Source organism: Coturnix japonica, chromosome 34 (genome assembly GCF_054131305.1).
Source record: "Coturnix japonica strain WE chromosome 34, WE-NBRP24, whole genome shotgun sequence".
NCBI lineage: Eukaryota > Metazoa > Chordata > Aves > Galliformes > Phasianidae > Coturnix > Coturnix japonica.
This window is the reverse complement of record NC_140696.1, coordinates 3,719,328-3,739,924: the sequence shown is the minus strand read 5'-3', so window position 1 is coordinate 3,739,924 and position 20,597 is coordinate 3,719,328. Positions and strand designations below refer to the sequence as shown.

The following is a 20,597-nucleotide window of genomic DNA, read 5'->3' as shown; positions in this document are numbered from 1 at the left end:
TAAACGGGATGGAGCTGTGCTAGCGTTCAGCTCAGGGTAAAGAGCAACCTGTTCACCGAGGTGGGAACAGCAGCGATGATCACAGCTCTAGAAAACCCCGAGACTCCAAAATCAAAGCCTACATAGGGCCATTTATTGCTAAAGGTCGCTTTAAAAAAAGAACTGGGTGTGGGCACTGAGCTGAGAGGTGGCACGTTAAATCTCACCCAATGGATGGCAGCAGCAGCGAGGTGCAGCACATCCACTCATTCCCTCCTTTGCTTTGTTGCACAGTCAGCTATCCCAATGCTTTGCCTGCAGACTAACAGCAATCAGCAAAACAGCCCAGGACAGAAACCTCTGCTGACAGTCATTTGCACAGCAGTGGTCACTTTCTGTAATGCTAAAATCCCCCCACAGGTGTTTAACAGAAACAAGAGTCAGGTGCCAGCAATAAGAAAATCACATCACAAGGTCAACAAGTAGGAAATGCAATGGGATGGTGGGGGTGGAGCCAGATGCCCTTCCAGCATCACAGCAGAGGTTTAACACTAAAGCTATGCCTGAATTGAGACACAGCCACGACCACCTGAAGGCACGTTGCTTCCCACCCCACAGAGGCACCACAGTCAGCTGTTCTGCATGGAAGAATTAGGGTACAGCAGGGTTCCAACCACCAGACCAGGCTGCCCCATCCAGCCCAGCCTGGTTAGCTCCGGCTGCCTCCTTCAGATCCAGAACAAAAGAACATTATGGCAACCATTCCCTTTTAAAACGAGAATACAACTTTATTGGATGGCTGATCACCCTGGGGAGCTCTGACAGCAACCCATGACTCCAAATTGCCTTCCCCCCAGGAGCACCAGGCTCCATAGACCTGCTGTGTGCCTGGGGTCTGGGAGGCATCCAGAAGACACACCTAAAGTTCAGTTCATTCATACTATTAGCTTTTATCTCTCCAGACACCTTGCAGCCCAGATATCAGTGCTGAGCAGAACCCAGCTAGCAAGATAAGGGCAGAGAGGTGACACAGCTTCTCCCCTCTTGCAAACCCACAACTCTCGAGCTCCAACAGGATGCTGCTACAAAAGTCAAGGGAAATTCACATTACAACCCCAGGGGGAAAGTCAGAACCACGATTCTGAGAGGTAAAGAAGAGAACTGATCCATATGTTGAGAACTGTATGGAGTGATGTGACACCGAGATCCACCTCAACATCACTGGAAATGAACACCAGACTCCTGTCAGCCTTGCATTCAGAATTCCTGGCCTGCAGCAAGTCAGCTCCAGGACAGGCAAAGCATCCAGGGAGGGTTCTGCTCTGTCAGCCCTCACACACACAGCACCTGAGCTTCCAAAAGCAGTGCAAGGTGAGGTGATGAGCTCCATGAGGTTCAGCACAAGTCTGCTTCCAGACTCCTGTTTGCAAGGAACAGAGGTGTGCACTGTCCAAGATCAATATCTCTTTAAATGCAAGTATTAAAAGGAAGGAAATGTATTGCTAAAAACAATGAGGTAGAACATTGCCTCACCCTCATGTACCACAGCACATCACACCAAGAACAACCCCACTATCCACCTATGGGCACTTCAGCCTTGTTGACAAGCTCTCATTCAAGCACGTGGTCCAGTGTTTTGTCCCATTTGAAGAGAGAACAATACTGAGTACATCTTGGCTGGGTCACACCCCTACCTGGCTCCACTGGGGAGAGGGTGAGATGTTCCAGATCAGATATTCCAAGTACACTGTGAGATAACACTGCCTCCAACACAATCACACATCAGACAGGCTGTGCACTGTGGGCTGTGGATTGGTTGGGTCCAGCACAGCCCCACTGCAGGCTGTGCATTTTGGGCTGGAAGAGGGAGCAGTCAGGGACAGCAGCTCAGCAAACAGGCCATGTTCCTTATGTTCCCACTGAAATCCCTATTTGGTCAGCTTTCCCACATTGAGTGAACATCCATCTTCCCCATGGCTTGGGGCCAATGCCACGATATCAGTTCCACACCACTTTTAGGAGCCCTTGTCACAGTTTCAGGCTCCAGCAGCTGAGCCCCCATCCACAGCCACTGTCAGTGAGCTGCCAAGTGCCCATTTGTTTTCACAGGTGCATCCGCACTCCTCAGGTGCATCCAGGAATGGTACTTTTTCAACATCTTCCTCCTAACAAAGCGGCAGATCTCAACCATGAACCCCAAGGACACGATGTACATAGCCAGGCCTCCCCCCTTGAGGATCCAGTTGGGATCTGGGGCCGTCACCATAGCATACATGATCAGAGCTCCTCCGCCAATGCGCAGCACCAGGAAGAGGAGCACGAAGCAGAAATCCACCACCTCCCCCAGGAAGGAATGGTAGAGTCCCATCTCCCTCAGGAACCAGCGGGTCTGCAGCAGAGGGTTGGTGATCTCGCTGACAAACACCACTGCATTGACCTCAGTGGCAGACTTGCCCAGCCCCAGCACCAGCACCATGCCACAGATGCTCAGCGTGTGATGGAGCAGCATCAGGTCTCCCTCTGTCTGGAAGTACAAGCACCAAAGCAGGTCGAAGATGAAGTAACCCAACGTCAGGGACAGCACGTGGATTTGGAGAGCGGTGTTTGGTGAACCTGAAAGGAAAAACATGCATAAACATGGCATCTCATTCAAGATATTCTTCTAGCAACGCAGGTTGCAAGCTTTGCTCTTTGCTTTCCAAGCTTATCCAATGGGAAAATACCAGGATGCACAACTCTGCTCTCCCACAGCCCACACCACATTTCTCCCTCCCTCTCCGCCCTTGTAGAAAGGAGGGTGGGAGTGCCTGACCCCACCAGCAGAACTATTAGAGATTTAATGATAGAAAAAAACAAACAGAAGCCCACGCTCTGGTGCCAGCAGTTATTATACCCTTCCAGATGCAAACAGCATCGAGCCTGTTCTCCACATTGCCACACCTGACAGCAATGAAATTCAACCTGAGAACCCTCAGCAAGTGCCTGGGTAGGACAACAACACGAGGCAGGAGATGCTGAGGAAGAAGCATGGAGCTGGATGGAGCCCTGCCATGCCCCCAGAACACACACAAGAGGACAGACAGCAAAAGGAGTCGGCTCCCCACCCGTGGGATGACTTGAAGACGTGTCAGGGTGAGGCCCTACACACACCTGCGTGGCTCAGGGGCCAAGGGCCGTCCCAGAGGGCGATGTACCCGGACAGGCAGGTGGCGATGGCCCCATGGAGCAGGGTGACCAGACGGCAGTTCCACTCGGGGGAGCGCTGCTTGTTCCAGAGGCAGAAAGCAGCATAGAGGCACAACCAGGCTACGAGGCTGCCGAGCACCTCCAGTGCGATGGGGAGCATCCTGCTGAACGGAGAGAAAGGGAGCAGTGAGCGGGGGATGCTCACCCAACCCGTATCCACGAAACCCAAAGCTTCTCACCCACCCCACGAGCACAGCGCTGGGCTGAACGCAGCCGGCTCCTCTCAGCACCGCTTCCCCAAACGCCCTTCCTCCTTCCCCCGCCCTAAGCCGCGTGGGAACGAACCCGATCACCGCACCGCCGCCCTATCCAGCCCCAAGTACCCCAGGGATGGGGGTGGTACCCGGGGCTGGGCAGACCCCCCCTCCCACCCGCACCACCGCTGCTCACCCGGAGCTGCCCTCCCTCCCTCGCGGTTCTACGGGAGCGGCTCAGCCCGGAGAGGCGGTGCGGAGCTCTCCGGCTGCTTTTATCCTATCCTGCCCTCCTCCCTCTGCCCGCCCACCTCCTGCCCTCCGCTCACCCCATAGGGACGGGAAACACACTTTGTTTTAAGGGTTTTTTTTGCGTTCTCTGTCCGGTTTCGCACTCCGTCGTAGAGTTGTGGGAGGGCTCAAGGCGTGGGGAGAAGGGGATGGAAATAGGGGCTGGAGAGAGGGGAGGGATGCGCTGGAGGTGTCAGGAACACGCCGAACAGGAAGAGTGAACCAGAACAGAGGTGAGTAACCAGGAAGGGCCACGCTGCTTCCAAACCCTCGGAGTCAGCGCCGTGTTGGTTCTGTTTTCACTCAATTTGCTTAAAAACCCATCTGAAAGAAGCTCCACGTCCCCAACAACCCCACACCCTCCTTACAGCCATAGGGCTCCATGCAGGTGGTGGCACCGAGCACTCAAATCTCATCTCAGGGTGCTTTTGGAAGGGGTCCCATTGCAGCTCAGGCTCCAGTTTCCACTTCCCAAAGCCACCCAGATCCATAAATTGAGGCTGAATTTCAGCTGCAGGCCCAGGAGCGTTGGGTGCTGCATTACAACCACCAGGAAGGTGAGGCCCAGGGCTGTGAGCATCGGGGATGGACCTGGAGGGGACATTGAGACACTTCAGGATGCTCCGGGACAGCCCTCGGGTCACAGAGAGAGCTGGGGAGGGCAGGGAGCAAAGCCCTGCTGCCCTAAATTGAGCTCACTCTGTTCAAAGAAATCAATAGCAAAATATCCAATTCCTGGTCCTGCCCCTACCAGGCACAGCTCGATCCTGTGGGTGGATCAGGTCACAGCCTGCTGGCTCCGTGTTCACATTGCTCAGCTCTGGTTGCTGCAGTGGTCATGCAGGAACGTCACTCGTGATGCTGTAGCACCTCCTGTGTGCACCTGAGCACCTGTATGGGCTCCTACCCCATTCTGAGGATGCCAGCTGAGTTCTGGTTGAGGAGAGCAAAGCTCAGCTCCCAGAGCAATGCTGTGTCCTCAGCCTAATTGTGGGGCTACGAGGGATCAGCTCATTTCTCCAGCAAGCTTGTGAATGGCCATTCTGCAGGCAGGAGGTGAATGGGGTCACAGCCCCGATGCTCAGCAGCAATAGGATGGGACCCAGAGGCATTTCAGATAGGAATGCACCAACAGCTGAGGTCTGCGTGGGTAACAGGTCAGGCTGTTCTGTAGATTATGGGAGTTCTCACTGCCACCATGAGCAGTTCTTCCCTGCACTGCTGTTATATGGATGTGGGAGGGCTGGAAAGCCATATTTCCTGCCAGGTATGGTAACAAGCTCACTTTTTGGCTTGAAAACCTCCAATACCCTCTACCAGGGGTTGAAGGGTGCCATTAGCTGATCCTGAACCCAGCAGTGCTTAGAGCTCAGCTATAGGGTTAGCACGGGGCTGGCTGTTTAAATGTGCAGGATGGGGTTATGAGGGCAGTCAGAACCCTCACTCCTGAGCTCCTATCTATGAGATAACATGAAGCTTTCACAGCACTGATTTGTAACATCACTATAACTGATGCCCCCTGGGGTGGGAGCAGAACACAGTGCCACATTTGCTACTTATGAACTGTTGTGCTTTGCACAAGTTGAGGGCCAAGAGAAGGGAAGGGAGGGATTGCCATCACCATCACCTAATAGGGATCAAATGATCCATCCCAGCTCATGCAGGAAGTGAGGGAACCAGCTGGGAAATGAGAGATGGCATCATGCACATCTCAATGCATTCATCCCGTGCGTTATCCCATCAGTATTCCCAATACCCAAGGTTACAGACACATACATCACATCGGAGCCATTGGTCACCTCCCACTCCATGCATTGGGGCTGAGGGGGAAGAACTGCCCTTGGAACGGCCATACAGAGGTTGGCTCAGCGCTCCCCTTTTACTTTCCCAGCATATAGAATTCATTTCATCTTTTAAATCACAACCAAAGTTTCATTTCAATGTTTCGGCTGAAAGATTTAATATTCAAAAGGAAATATCTTCTATTTCTTTCAGTAACAAAACAAAACAGAAAGGTTACCTTGTCATTCTCACTCCCCTCTCGTTCCAATCAACGTCTGCCCCTATTCCCTACACCTCACGTGAAGCAGCAGATGGGGTTCTATACACAACGTGGGGCTCAGTGTGTTGTGTGAAGGAGCTCAGACCCCTGTGCAGCCCGCAGACCCCCATGGCAACCACCTCATCACACAGCACTGATGGATAAGAAACAACTGAATCGAATACATTTTGTCCCCAAGAAGAAGCATCGAAGGAGAGAATGGAAAAGAAACCAAACCAAAAGCTCACATTTGCCTAAAAAGAGCCATCGGAAACCAACAAAAAGAACCAGAGCTACTGCTCAAAAAATGTCTATTTACAACCTGTGAGCCGAACACCCATTTCCTCTGGTTTCACTGCCTTGTGCCCATTGACAACCCAACCAGGAATCCACATTGACTTAACAACATTAAATATGTACCCCTTTGTGTGAGGAGAGTCATGACATGACCACGACCTCCCCAGCAATATGGAATCTTTCCCACCCTTTGGTATCACTTGCACTCAACACTCTGCTCTCACGGCTGAGCAGTGCAACCTCCTGCAAGGAGGAAGGAGGGTAGAGAATAGAACAGCTCCATCCTCTACAGCATGGGGCAACCAGCACGTTGCATCACTGCCCTGCAGGACTGGTATCACACAAAGCCTAATGGATGAATGAGAAAAAGAAAGGATGGCCAATGCTTGTCTTTGTCCCATCAGACCTCCACAAATAGACTGTGTGGTCACTGCAGTTGGAAGCTGCAAACAGCGCCGTCCTCCATTGGGCAGCTGGGAGCAATAATAAGACCTGGACACACGTTTTGCAAAAGGAGGCAATGGTTTTTTTTTTAAAGCAAAAAATAAAATAAAATAAAATAAAATGAAAAAAAAAAAAAGAAAAAAAATGCAAAATATTTAATTAACAAAAAAAAAGGAAAGAAAAAAAATATCAGAAATAAAGCAGAAGGGCTCAAAGCAAAGCAAGCGCAGTGGTGGGTAAAGCACAGTCATTGGCCTTGGAAGCCAATGGGAAACCAAGGCTGCCATTTAGACACGGGTCTCTGGTGAAATGAACTGGGTGAACTCGGCTCAGTTTTGGGGGGTTTGGTACGTGTGCGTGACACTAACAGCATGGCAGACCCTTCTCGTGGGAAGCTCTGAAATGAGTGGGGGGGGCGGGGGGAAAGAGGGTCCTGACATAGGAATCCTTCCAGATGAGGGATTGCCGGGCAGTCCGGTGTGAGCACAGAGATTTGCAAGCAGAGGGCAGTGTTTCATGCTGATAGAGCTAAGCAAGGGCTCGTTCTTGGAGTGAATGAATGCATGGAAGAGAGTTAAAATGTCACTGTTGGTGTTCAGATCCTCGGGGAGGTCAGGCTGAGTCCCTGCAGTTCTGCTGCTCAGGGTTCCCCTAAGCACAGCCTTCATGGGGCAGTGCTTGGAAGGCACCGTGCCGCCAGATGTTGCCCCAAGCATTGATCCTGGAGTAGTTGGTCCATAGCTGGAGGTCAGAGCCCCTCGTACACAGGACGGAGCGGTCTCAGTGGAGGTAGGTAGGTTGGTTCCATCGGTACCAAGATCTGTGTGCGACATAATGAATCAGAGCTACCATCACCACGTGGGTAACTTTTCCCCTTGAAACAAAAAAAACCCCATTCTTATCCCACTTGAGTTCCTGCTCAGACTTGGCAGCCTCCTTTGCCCTACAGGAAGCTCATATAACCCCCTGTCTATCTGAACTGAGCTGCTGGTTCCCACACCTGGCTGCGGGGCTTCCTCTGCGTAAGCACATCTCTGAGTCATGGCACGGGGTGATCCGTGACTCAAAGCCCAGCAGCTACACACAGTGCCCTCTGCTCTCAGCTGCCTTCCTCCCAATGCAGCATCCGTGATGCCACGTGCAGCGAGCAGCAGAAACCATGGGCACAAGAGGGCAGAGCAGTGGGGGCACAACAGTGATATAATAAGACTCAGAGCCTGTGAATGTAATGGCATGCCATCATGTGGCTCCATATTGCTGGGGCCTCTACAGGGCTGCATGCTCTGCCCCAAAGCCCCGCTGCTTTTCTGTTCTCTCTACCTATGGGACTGTACCACGTCCACCCCCATTCCACCTTACCCTGAAGAGTTGAAACCGGACGAGTTCATGGCAGCTTTGGAGTTGCTCTGGGCTGTGCTGGGGCTGCTGGCGTGGAGGGCACTGCCAGGGGATGAGGGCCTGCTGGAGTTCCCTGGAGAACACGATGATGTTACTGCATGGCAGAGAGAGCAGAATGAGGCTGGAAACTCCCTTCTGCCCCAGCCCCTCCAGCCTCCTGCTCCCACCCTGTGCTGGAGTGCCCTCCTTTGGCTGCTTGATGTGCAGCTCCCAAACCTTAGCACCCCAATGGGATTATCTTGGAGGTGTTAGCACACCCTGGATGCTTTCTGTGGCTTTGTTCCAGCCAAGAAAAAGGTTCTGCTCTTCTCACCCCTCAGATAACACTATGCCGGGCTACTTCCCTAGGGTTATCATGGCCTGGAAGCCAAGTGGCCAGAGAGCAAGAGCACAGGAGGGAGGGAAGGAATGGGAGTGAGGTGGTTGGTAAGGGCTTACCTGTCCCAGGCATGGTGCTGTGCACCGGGTTGACAGAGAGGGGCCCCAAGGACCCTGAGGTAGAGACCTGAGGAGGAACAGAGGCAGGCAGTCAGGGTGTGGATCCCTACCCCCCCATACACCTCTTCATACTCTGTTGGACAAACACAACTCCCACACCCAGGGTCATGCAAAGAAAGCAGAACAAGTACTACACGTGCCTGATTTAATGTATAGGTCAGCTATGGAAAAGCCTGAGGTGAGGCTTTCTGGAATGGCTGATGCCCAGTAAGTGGGAACTGCTGCCCTCTGGATGTTCTCAGCAGTGCCCCAGCTTGTTCAGGTCTCAGCACAAATAGCCCCATTTCCTATGAGGAGCTCTTCATTGGCAAGAACTCTCATGTGACTATTACTAATGTGATGGCTGTAATCAAAGTGAGCCTGGGGCATCCGGAGTCCAACTGAGATACTTCAACTACAGGCAATGCGTTGGTCAGGGTGACTGATGAGCACTTTGCATGATGCATTCACAGGATGTGCTGCTACTAACTCTCACCATTCCTCCTGTCTTGGGAATGAAAAATACTCTTGCCAAAATGGAAACGTGCAATGGAAGATAAGGACAGATAACACCACTGAAGGGCTTTCTGCATGGATGGAAGTTGGCTCCTCAACCCCATGTATCTCACCAGTCTGGAGTTGTAGATGGGTGATTTGATGGGGGATGGCATGGGGCAGCTGATCCGTTTTTCCTTCTGGCGCCGGTTGCAGAACCAGACCCGAACCACCTCTTTTTCCATGGAGAGCTGCTCTGCTATCAAGGAGATCTCCTCTGAGCTGGGCTTGGGGTTCTGCTAAGAAATAGCAGGAGGTTAAAGAAGGCTCCAGAGATCTCTGACTTACGGTGTCAGTGCATTCTTCTGCTGCTGGACAAGGGTGGGGTGGGTTGTAAACTGGAGAGGGCAGAAAATTTGCTTCTAAGGCAAAAGGTAAACATTTGTATGAGAGATCACGTGCTGTGAACCAGAAAAGCGCCTCTGATTCAACATCAGCTCGCATGGAATCAGCGGGGATGAGTCACAGTGCCTGGCTCTGCTGTTGCACAAAGCACGCGATGCTTTGAACCCAGCAGCACCTTCAGTAGTAGCTGGAGAGGAAGGTCATGGCTATGGGACACAGCTCCGAGTGCTGTTTGTACCCCCTGCACCACCCCACAAAACCATTTCACCTCTTTCTTCCTCCATCCCCTGTTTATAAACGTACCCCAACATCTTTTTCCCCCTGACTCACTCATTTTCTGGCACACTTTGACAGCTTTTAGCTCTGTGGTTTTTGATCTGAGCTGAAGACAACCCAGCGTGGCAATGCCAGGGCAGCTTTCCTGTTACCAATATGAACTAGCTAAAGAATGAAGTGCCTGGAAAGACCTGAAAGTGACTGTCTTTCATTCTCATCATTGGCCTTAGGAGGAAAATTGGACATGATCAGAAGTGATGGAGAAAACAGGAAAAAAAACAAGGGCTGGGCAGAAAGAGCTCTGATGAATAACGTTCAATGGGTGATATATCCCAATTAACCAAAAGCTCTTTGTAGTGATTTGTCATGAAAACAAATGGTTCTTTCCTACACCCTACATGAGCCCCCCAGCAGCTCCCAAAGAGAAGAGCGCAAGGAGGCATCTTCCCAAGCACGCTCCTAACCTGCCATTAAAACAAACAGAAAAGTGATGGAGAGCTCCCAACACATTGAAACATTCTTTCCTCACATCTTGGAATCTTTTCTCCAGCGTGGAGCGAATGTTGGTCTCAATGCTGGTTCGCTTCTTCCTTTTCCGTCCGAACATCTCGTTCACGGAGGGGTAGGAGCTGGGAGTGCTCATGGAAGAGTCCAAAGGAGCAGATTCTAGGGGAAGAGAAAAGGGAAGATACTGAATCTCTCAAGTTCTTTTCATTCCCAGCCCCCTTCTGGGAGCTGTGGCACCTCATAAAGTGAATAAACGCATTGAATGTTACCTACCCGCGTCACTCAGCCACTTCTCCAGCAGAGGTTTGAGCTTGCACATGTTCTTAAAGCTGAGGTTGAGAGCCTCGAAGCGGGAAATGGTGGTCTGGCTGAAGTCATTGCCATAGAGCTTCCCCATGGCAAGGCCAACATCGCCCTGCCAGGGAACAATACATTTGGAAGGGGATATTCCAATTCCAAAGAAGGCAAACCTATATCTACCATTGTATCTGCCATTGTTCCATCCCTATACACTCTTCCTCCACCCCAAACTCCCCCAGCCCGACGTGTTCCCATCCGAGTGACACTGGTGGTTCCTATAGAGGAAGCTGCTCACCTGTGTGAACCCCAATTTGATCCGCCTTTGTTTGAAAGTCTTAGCGAACTTCTCGAGCTCCTCCAGGTCGCTGGGCTCTTCGGATGCTCCGGATGGAGTGAGGTGTTTGGCCACTTGCAGGTGCTGGGGTACATCCAGGTGGGGTTCAACAGATGAGCCAGGGAGCCCAGAGCGGCCTACGGCCTGTGAAACAACCACAGAAATACATAGGGTCAACTTCTATTGCCATTCATGAAGCAGTGATTTACACAGATGGATGCTCCCCAGGTGGCAACATATGATGGGGGAAGTTACCTGTGACGCCAGGCTGGGTCCTGGCTGGGAGAGGAGAAGGCTGCCCTGCTGCTGGGGGAAGGAAAGGATGTTGGGCTGCAAGGCTGGGGAGAGAAAAGAGAGACATCTCATCAGATGGACTCCTCTGTCAGCACCCAGAGTTGCTCCATAGGAAAGGTCCAAGAAGCTCTAAATGGAAAACTTGAACCAGCTCGTGTTCAGAATACCTGACTTTTAGGACTTGTGGCCATTACGAATGAGAGCGGCTCCAAAGCGGATTATAAGACAGGAAAATTTGGGTTTTGTTTGTGATTATTACTTTTTTACTTCATGGTCTTTTAGCCTGAAAGGGATTATGAGAGTAATGGTGTGGGTAAAACACTTCAGACATCGATCCCTGCATGGAGCTCATTAACATCAGGTTCAGGTAGGACACAGACATCTCCTATAGACATCTAAATTAGGTTTTAGATGTCAAGCTGCAGAGAATTTATCACATTCTTAGCAGTGATCTCTACTAGCACTTAATCACTGTAACGGCAGTGATAGTGCACCTTATTTCCAAGAGGAGCTTTGCTGACTCCAGCTTTCAGGTACTCGATCATGTTAGAAATATCCTGATCCTACAGTCAATCCCATGAACCTGCCCAATCTGCTCTCCACAATACATTTCATTTCCAAGCGCCACGTTGGTTTGACCCTTTCTTTTCTGCCCTGCTCTATTTCAAACAAATTGAATGTCTCTTGGAATGTTTATACGCCGACAAGAGATGATGAAAGGAGGGGGAAAAAAAAGGAGAGGAAATCTATAAAACTAACAAAAAATAGTATTTATGGACGCCATGGAATTGTTTAGTTGACAAGCTGCCGTGCACAAGCCCATACATCCTACAGGGAATGTCCTAAAGGATTTAGTAGCAACTAAAGCACTGTAGATCCATAGACATTCAGTTGGGCTCTTGATGTCTGTTGTGGGTGAAGGCTGAGGAGGTTAGTGAGGATTTATGGCCCTTCTTGAAACAGGCAATATTTTCTATTGATTGGAACTGACAATTATATGGAAATCTGCAGACATTTATGGACTTGTGCTGAAAAAAAGGGGGAAAAAAAAGATCATCTCCAGAATCTCTCTCTCTTTCCTATTTTAATTCAGATCTGAACGTGCAGGATCCCATTTATTTATTTAGATTGGGGCCTCAATAAGCCTTCGTTAATGCTGGAACAACTTTGAATTTCAAATGCAGGCTGGTAATGAGGTGCACATTTTTAACAGAGAAGGTAATTAATCACAGGAATGGCTTGCCTAGGGACATGGCGGATGCTCTGTCATTTGGAGTCTTTAAAAACATGATTGAACACCTCTGCAAGAGCTGAGCTCCAGCTGAAAGGAAAATTACGGACTGGGTTCAGGAATCACCGGTCTGACAGCTGATGAGACTCGGGCTGTTTTCGTGAGATGAAGTCTTCAACAGCAATATTTTGGCTGAGAGCATTCCCAGCATCTCCCCGGCTGCTGGATTCTACCCTTACAGCACGGGGCTCTCCCATTCTCATCCAGCATTGCTACCCACTGCATAATGAATCAGCCCTGGGAACTTCTCAGCCTTAAAAACAGCTCGAATGCACTAAAACCAACCCAAAACCTTTGCAGCCTCTTGCAAAGGTTGAAGCCACAGCCAAGACCCTTTGGCCACAAAATGCATAACCTGATGTACCCATCGGTCAGAACTCCGGATGCAAGGCCTAAGGGATGACTTCAGGTCTGCCCCATTGCACCTCATCACTATGAGGTGCTTCACCCTCACCAAGCTTCTCCTTGCACCAAACCCAGCTGTGCCTCCACTTTCACTCTGCAGTGGCTGTGCCTGCACACAGCAGAGGGTCATTAACGCTTGACAATCATCTATTCAAATGGAAGTGCTCTTGCACAACCCACTGGCCACACGCCAGAGCATCCCGTCTCCATCAAGTCTGGAAGCAGAAGGGGTCACAACCAAACAAGTGGCCATCTGTTGGAAGGGCTGCAGCTGCCAGAGCAGCCTGCTTAACAGCAGAAAACGTAACTCTATCAAAGGAAGCAAAGTTCTGCTTTCCAGCATCATGTGTTTCTTATTACATACGAACAAACCCAGGCAGTGAGGAATAGATTATCCCGGCTTTGCCAGCTCTAAATTCTGGGCTGCTGTCAAATGTACATCTATTGTCAAACATACATCAGAGAGTTTCTTGATACATCACTCAGCAGAGTGTAGGTAAGAGACAGGTTTCCCACTTGCCCACACTATAATACTTCTCTAGAGCTGTGTGTGTATGGCTGCACTCAAGTCGCAGACCTTTTAGGGTTTACAGCTGAGTTTTGGCTTGTAGAGAGGGACTTCTGTGCTGGAATAAATAAGAATGTGAATGAAGGGCAGGCTGGGAGCTGAGGGATAAGTCTGTCCACAAGCAGCATAACCTGCATCAATGGCATATCTGTGCGGCGCTTGTTGGAGCAACGCCATCCAAATGCTGGAGATAAAGACAACGCCAGGAGGACCTGCACAAGCACCGGGTTAAGCCTTCAGTCCTTTCTCTCCCCATAGACATCCCGGCCCCACAGACGGAGCAGGATTTGGGGCGGCCCCCAGGTGGCACTCGAGGAGCGCACAGCGCAGCGCCTCCGCCCCGGACCCATCCAAGAGCCGTCCGCAGTTGGGAACCCCACGGGGGACGGGGAAACCCATCTGGTGACACAGCATAGGGCTGGGGAGACCCAGCGGCTCAAGTTAAAGCGACTAAAGAGAAGGGAGGGCTCTTCCTAGTAAGGATCTAATGGCAACGCTCCTTTCATTGCTCTTACCTTGCTGCCCTGCCTGGGACTGGGAGAGGAGAAACTGGGGGACGGACTGCATGTGGCCGGGAAGCAACACGAGCTGCTGCAGGGTGTGGAGAGAGCTCATGTCCTACGGGAAAAGCAAACAACAAAGCTCAGAGATGTCAGTTCTCTACACAGCATCACCTCCCTGTGAGGTTCCCCACTCCCCAATCTTCTACTCTGTCCTTGGCCCTATTCACGCTTCTCATTTAATTGCTGGCACATCTTACATGTGTCCTTTGTGCACAGGAGAGCTGCAGGTCCAGAGCTGCTCCAGCTCTCAGCTTTGTAAGAAAAATTCCATTCTCTGCCACATTTCTGCTGGGCTTTCCCCACTTTGCTCTGAACAGAACAGCCAATAGGGACTGAGAGATGCTGGGTGCTCCTTCACACAGGGTCCCTGCATCATCTTTAGGGACTGGGGAATAAGAGTTGCCATTTGTTTAGGATAGGGAGAAAAATGCTCCAATAAGACCAAAGAATAAATGTCTTCTCTGGTGTATATCGATTGGAGCAGACACGTACCAAGTTGGCTATGCTGGTTCAGATTAAAAGTTAATCTAGTCTAGGCTGATAACTCCAGTGGTGGCATTAAGCAGGCAAAGAGGAAGGCAAAGGCAAACATATCCAACACTTCCCTTTGGTGCTGTCTCAGCCTCCAATTATTTTCAGCTCAAGGGATTTCCTGAGCGTGGTGTGATTTTCCTTAGCAAACCCTCAACAGAAATCTCTCCCAAGCACACATCCAGTCTGCCTTTGGGTCCATGTCAAACGCTCTGCATCCTTTGGCACAGCACTACAAAGACCTGCTGAATGTTGATTGCCAGCACAGACTCACTGTTTTGATTCAGTGTCCATCATATCCTCACATCTCTTTTTGTCACTGCCAAAAGATGTACTGAGTTTGGTAAGTGCCTCAAAAATGGCCTTTCCCTTGGGTATGCTTGACCTCTCACACTGCAAAGGCACTCACCCCTGCTATCTGGCTTCCAGGCATCATTGAGGATCCCTGTACAAGGTGTCCTGACCTGGGGGGGATTGTAGATTGCAAGGAGTCACTGAGGTCTTCAGTTTTAATCTGGAAAAGAGCAAAGTGATGCTGGTGTTAGGAAACAGACACGGGGGATGGGGGGTAGTTAGAGCTGGAAATGGGAGAGATGGGGAAGGGATGGCTGTGGAATAGGGGGGGTGAGGTCTGGACCCACTGCTTCCACCCCTGGCTGGGTGGTTCCCCACTTCTGCTCTCTGGTTTACAACACATTGTTTTCTGCTCTGCCAAACCAAAGGGGGGGATTTGCAGTTTGCTCAATTAAAGCACGTTAATTAAAACACTTAAGGAAGTTTCCAGTGACTTAGCAGGCTTTAAAGCTATGCTCAGACAAAACATTGAGGCATTCTATAATGTTATTAGGAAGACACAGCTATTTCCCTCTATAGACCACGACTCACAGCCCTTTGTTGGCTGTGGGCAGCCTCACGCTTTTCTCTGTAGGTAGCAGTGAATGGAGAGCAGAGCAGGAGAGGAAAGGTTATGAAGAGCAGGATCCCCAAAAGCAGCGTTATCTTCCAGACTTAAAGATACACCACCCTCAGCAGTAAATGTACCAAACGATGAGAAAACAGCAAGAATCTGGGAGGTCTCATTGTAATGGATCAGCAGAGAAGAATTTACCCGGGGATGTGAGGACTGAATACTTTCCACCTTCATTTCTAATATTGCTTCTATGTATAATGATGGTAACGTTACATCATTTCACATTAGCTGACATTTTTTAGCTGGGAGAGAAATGGGGTGAAACTCAATTTAGAAGTTTATGGATTAATTCCTGAAAGCTGAGGAGCTTCTACATGCAGGTGCTGTACGCAAGAAAAAGTCATATAGATCTCTTATAATACATTTTCTCTAAGGAAAGATACAAGCAAACAGTTCCCAGATTTCAGCTTAAGTTCTGCCCGAGTGTGAGAGTGCTCAGATCGAGGCTCATCTCAACCACCCCTGTACTAATCTAAGGCAGTGTGAGAGGTTCCCATTCCCACAAACTGGAAAAACCAGGAGAAAACCTGAGAGGACACGTCTTGAAGACCTCATCCACGGCCTCAGCATTGCAGATTCACTCCAACTACTGAGGCTGCACCTTCCACGTCCCGTTAAATAGCCCCCAACCCAACATCACCCAAAAGCAGAGTAGGGTCGCTTTGCTGGAGTTGTGCTGTAGGTGATGCGGCCTCCAACCAGCAGAGGGGAGCAAGAAATGTCCCTTCTAAAGACCGCAGCCCGAGCGAGTACTTTCAGCCTGAACGGAGTTTTCACTTCAGTTGGAGTAAAGCAAACAAAGGCACAACATCCCCCAAGGAGAGAAAGAGAAGATGCGATCACTGCAGACCCAATAAACATTTTGGAAAGGGCTGTGAGGAGGGAAAGGAGTTACAACACCTCCTTTCATTACAACTGCAGCTCTGGATGCTGCCGAAACTCGTTTTGCAATAACACGAGCTCCTTGCGACAAGGGCTGTACATGCTATGAATTCCAGTTCTTTCCTACCTCTCAGGTTGGCATGATCATCCTGCACGGCCTGGCGAAGAAAGAAATCAGATGGAAGAGCTTCTTTGATTGCTATCAACGCGTTTAAAGGACTGAATAAATGGTAGCAAAAGGTTCGGCAAAGCACCGCTACCCTTAAGCCATCAGCTCGGGAGAGGGAAATGGCTTTTGGTATTTTTCCTTCCCTGAGGGTACGTTAAAAAAATTAAACAATACCAATAAAATTAAGCCAAAAAAGTGAAAAATAAATAAATAAACGTCACCCCTGCTGGCAATCCATGGGTCAGCACAACACAACGCCGTCATCCAAGTCCAAACAGTACCCACACCCAAATAAAAAGAAGAAAGAAATGAAGTTGTCTGTGTCTCAGCAATCGATCCCGCCTGGGTGAGGATCCCAACAGGAGCGGAGCGTTGAAGGAGCACGAGCCATTTCCAAACTGAAATCAATTTTTACAGCTGCCAAGCGGAATGATCTGGAAGCTTTCCAGCCTGAAAGGGGTGTGTAGCTGCATCCCGGCATCGCACAATATGAGAACGGGAGGTGGGTTTGGCAAAGGACCGGTTCCCCATTTAAAAACAACAACATCTCCCACTGCTCCTTCCCCCGTCCCTGGAATTCTCTGGCTCCCTGCTTTGCAGTGGGCGGGATCCTGGGTGTTCTTGACAAATCCTCCCGTGCACCTTTTTTCATTGGTTTTAAACTCAATTTTACTTCTCCCTCCTCTTCCTCTCCCCACCAGGCCTGCAGCTGGCTAATTGTTCATGAGCGAGAGTTCGGGGGGATATCCAAAACTTTTGGGTTGGTTTATGCAAATCCCACACCTTCATTTTTGTTGTCTTTTTTTTCCCCAGCTAAACCAGCACTATTACCAACCGTACGTTAAAGAACCCCAAACCAAAAACCCCCCCAAAACCACACACATTGTGGGTGCGGCCACTCAAAATCATGAGACTCCCTTAAAATCATGTTAATTTCAAAGTAATAAAACAAGGGCAGGAGTTGCCTTCTCCTTTCCCAGCACATTTGACCTGTGTTTGGAGGTATTTTCTACAGACACGAGAGCTTTACTTAAGAAACCAAATGAGGTTGAAGTTGTTGCGCGTATTGGCCAAGCTCCATGCTACAGCATGGCAAGAGAGCAATGGCTGAGAGCTGAAGTCAGCACCAGCTCTTGCTGTTGTTCCCCAACCACGACCATGTTCAGCATGGGAAGAACCAACATTTCTTCCCATTGATTTGGATTTGGGATAACTGCACTCTACAAGGCTAAGCGACCTGGTAGGAAAAACGGGATGAGATCAAACAGCACAAAGCTCCCTGCTCGCTTTTGGGTGCCTGCCCCGGGCTGCAGCAGGTAACGGCAGGCGGCACCCGCATGCACAGCTCCTTTGGGGAGAGGAATCACACTTGCAAATCTCAGGTGGATGTTTTCACAGCCTTAAAATAGGGTCAGCTGCCCCTGAGCGATGCAAGCGAAAAAAAACACAGGAAGGGTGACTGGAGAAAGGAGAGTCCCTTCCTTCAGTTGGCGAGCGCACTTGCTGGGCATGGCCAATGATGGATTGTTTCTTGCCTATCTCTAGCCTGAAAACAAAAACAAAAAGCAAAACAAACTAAGAAACATATTGAGGGCGATGGAAAATGATCAAAGCTCTTCGGCTTTGCTTGCGTAACTGATTTGTGGATGGTGTTTCATAAACATTTCATAAGAAGGAGAATTATGAAGAAAACATCTCCCAACCTGCCTGCAATTACTGCACAAACTCTTCCTTACCAGTAGGAAGAAGGGGAGGAAAAAAAAAAGAAGAAGAAAAGTACATCTGTTTTGTAACTGATCTGTGAACTTTTGGCAAACATTCGGCTGGTGAAAACATCCTGCAGACATATTGCAAAGCTGCACGGAGCTGGCCTTACACGAGGAAGTTGGAGAGGTTCATATTAGCAGCTCCGGTCTCAGCACGTGGAAGGCCGTGCCCTTCCAACAGACAGACAGACGGACGGAGAGAGCCACGTGCACGGCGGGGAGCTGGCAGCAGGATGCCATTGGTTGGACAGAGCTCTGGCTGCAGCTCCTGGCATCCACCCAGCGCCAATGCCAGGGGCGGCTGGAGGTGCTGCACGTTGCTTCAATTAGCAATTCAGGTAATGAACAACAAGCAACTGGCTGCGGCCCCTAGACCAGAAAGAAGCAAAGCAGAGCACTGCGTGTTGGCCATGTGCATGGCTCATCCTTGCCCCGCACACAGCCCTAAGCCACCTCTTATGGGAGAGCACTGATGGGACGCAGCACCCCTCTTTGCACAGGTGGGACTTGAGTGATTCAGCCCACCCTGGGATGCTTAACCCATGTTGAGATAAAAGCTAACCCAAAAGCCACACCAGCCTTCCCCAGCACCGTGCAGGAGCTGCGGTCGTTCTTTTAGGGCTGGAGACAATTGTACGTGTTGGGTAGTTTCTATTTAGCCGGTAACTTCTTTGAAACAGGTATTTATCTGCCCTCGTATCTAGCTTATCTCACAGTCAGCAATTCATGAGTATTTAAGCCTTTGACTTACACATATCCCTCCTGCTACAGCTGCAGAGAGGAGTGGGTATGGCTGCTGGGGAGGGGATTGGGCACACAGAGCTTCAGAGGGTCTGAGCCAATTGCCCTTCACCAAAAAGGAAGCAGCACATTTCTTCCCGGGCTGAATCATTCCCCAAGTGCCATTTCCTACAGCAGCACTGCCTGAAGTCAAGGGAAGATACCTTATGGTAGAACCAAATATCGCCAAGCCTTCCCACCTTCCCATGGCGTCAGCGTGCTTCCCTGTGAACTACCTGCATATGTGGGCACCATAAAATAAAACACACGCTAATAATAAATTACTGCAATAAGAATAATGGGCTTGCAATTACTATTTCCACGTGTGCTATCCTGCACACACAGCAGGGCTTAACAGACACTGAGAAGAAAGCAGAAAACTCCAACATTAATACAACAGCATCCCCCCCTATAAAATCTGACATCCTCTCACACCAGAGGGTGGGATCTTTAGGAGCTGACAGCATGACAAAAGCAGAATCAATCCCACGCTGAATGCCTACAGATGACATCCTACTGCTCAGTAATGACAGCGCACAGTGCAATCCCTAAACTCAATGCACCTGCATCAGAGCTTTACGAGGCCTTGGCGCTTATCAATTGAGGTCTGATCTGATAATACTTTAACCCTCTGAGCTTCAGCACAGGACGCTCATGGCTGTGCCAAGGCTGCAGTAAAAGGATGGGTGGGAAATCAAAACTAAGCATGGCCGAGAGATGTGCTCCACAAAGGGGAACTGATGGAGCCACGCTCCGCTTTGCATTCACAGCACTTCTGGTACAGCCTAACCACACTGCTTTTGCACTGAGGCATAGAACAGGAAAAAGTCCCCCATGCTCTCTGCACCAAGCAACAGGACTCAAAATGCTCATGTGCAGCACTGAGAGGGGAACTGGAGTCAGAGCTGGATGAGCACCAACCCCTAATGGTCACTGCTCACAGCTGAACTGTCCCTGTGTGAGCTGAGGGCTTTGGGGTGGCTGTTGGCATCCAGAGAACACAGAATTGGCCAAGGGATACTGACTATCAGAGCATCTTCACTCCCATTAGTGGTACTCAGGCATGCGGTGCCTCCCCACCAGGACTTATGGAGGTGGCAGATTGGAAGTATTTATATTAAAAAGGGAGGAGAGGATGTCACTTTCTCAGTCAGAACAGCAAGAACCTCCAAACAAAGCATGGAAAACTGCTTTACCACCATAAAGGCTGCAATTTCTCCCACAGCTCCATTCCAGGACTGCCCCCCAGCACTGCCCTCCTGCACCAATCTCCCCATACGTTGCAGCACTGCTCCTGAAACGCACTCAATTCCACTTGCCCAACTTCCAAAGCTCTCCAGAACTCCACCTCTGCCTACACCTTGGTGCTTATCTCCTCTCCCACCCTGAGCTGCATCCCTGCCCCTTTCCTTATCAATCCGATTTCACACACATCAGGCTACATGGCTTCTCCCAGGCCCTCCTGCGTGCTTGCACAGGTTCCCTGGAACCTGACCACGTTCCTGTTGAAGTCAGAAGCAAAGCTGTTTGATAGAGCTTCGCTGGGGCCAGAACCAAACATTCAACCGCTCATGAAATTTTTCCCCTTTCCCACAGATCTCCAGCCGATGGGGAGCAGACTCTGCTTGTTCTCCATGCCTTCTGGCTGCCAACCAGCCACAACCATCCCTATACCTGGGACTGTGGGAAGGCAG

General features: G+C 50.1%; 2 protein-coding genes and 1 long non-coding RNA gene across 13 annotated transcripts in view; 1 reads left to right on the top strand and 2 right to left on the bottom strand.

Moving 5' to 3' along the window:
- Positions 1-741: 741 nt before the first annotated feature.
- On the bottom strand, positions 742-3,825 carry TLCD5 (TLC domain containing 5). 6 transcript variants are annotated; one of them, XM_085526104.1, is made up of 3 exons: positions 3,749-3,825; positions 3,130-3,329; positions 742-2,592 (listed from the first exon to the last, which is right to left on the bottom strand). In XM_085526104.1, the coding sequence occupies exons 1-3, from the start codon at positions 3,751-3,753 to the stop codon at positions 2,054-2,056; spliced, it is 744 nt and encodes a 247-aa protein (XP_085382230.1). In that variant the 5' UTR covers positions 3,754-3,825; the 3' UTR covers positions 742-2,053. The 6 variants fall into 6 exon arrangements, with proteins under 6 accessions (XP_085382230.1, XP_085382231.1, XP_015739693.2 ...); XM_085526105.1 differs by having other exon boundaries at positions 3,130-3,326; XM_015884207.3 differs by lacking the exon at positions 3,749-3,825 and adding an exon at positions 3,616-3,720.
- Positions 3,721-6,692, top strand: LOC146755284 (uncharacterized). The gene is made up of 2 exons (XR_014938248.1): positions 3,721-3,943; positions 5,706-6,692. It is a non-coding gene; the product is annotated as an uncharacterized LOC146755284 (long non-coding RNA).
- The window catches only part of POU2F3 (POU class 2 homeobox 3), a 33,614-nt gene continuing 19,568 nt past the window's right edge, over positions 6,552-20,597 (bottom strand). For 4 of the 6 annotated variants that reach the window (XM_015884213.3, XM_085526103.1, XM_085526101.1 and 1 more), the window contains 10 exons: positions 14,746-14,850; positions 13,758-13,860; positions 10,940-11,022; positions 10,646-10,828; positions 10,324-10,465; positions 10,073-10,209; positions 8,997-9,158; positions 8,329-8,395; positions 7,852-7,984; positions 6,552-7,312 (listed from right to left, as the gene is read on the bottom strand). In XM_015884213.3, coding sequence (XP_015739699.2) covers positions 7,273-7,312; positions 7,852-7,984; positions 8,329-8,395; positions 8,997-9,158; positions 10,073-10,209; positions 10,324-10,465; positions 10,646-10,828; positions 10,940-11,022; positions 13,758-13,860; positions 14,746-14,850 — 1,155 coding nt within the window. In that variant the 3' untranslated portion in view covers positions 6,552-7,272. Of the gene's footprint in view, positions 7,313-7,851; positions 7,985-8,328; positions 8,396-8,996; positions 9,159-10,007; positions 10,210-10,323; positions 10,466-10,645; positions 10,829-10,939; positions 11,023-13,757; positions 13,861-14,745; positions 14,851-20,597 lie in introns of those variants that run through there. The other 2 variants (XM_032449090.2, XM_085526102.1) reach the window with 2 other exon arrangements.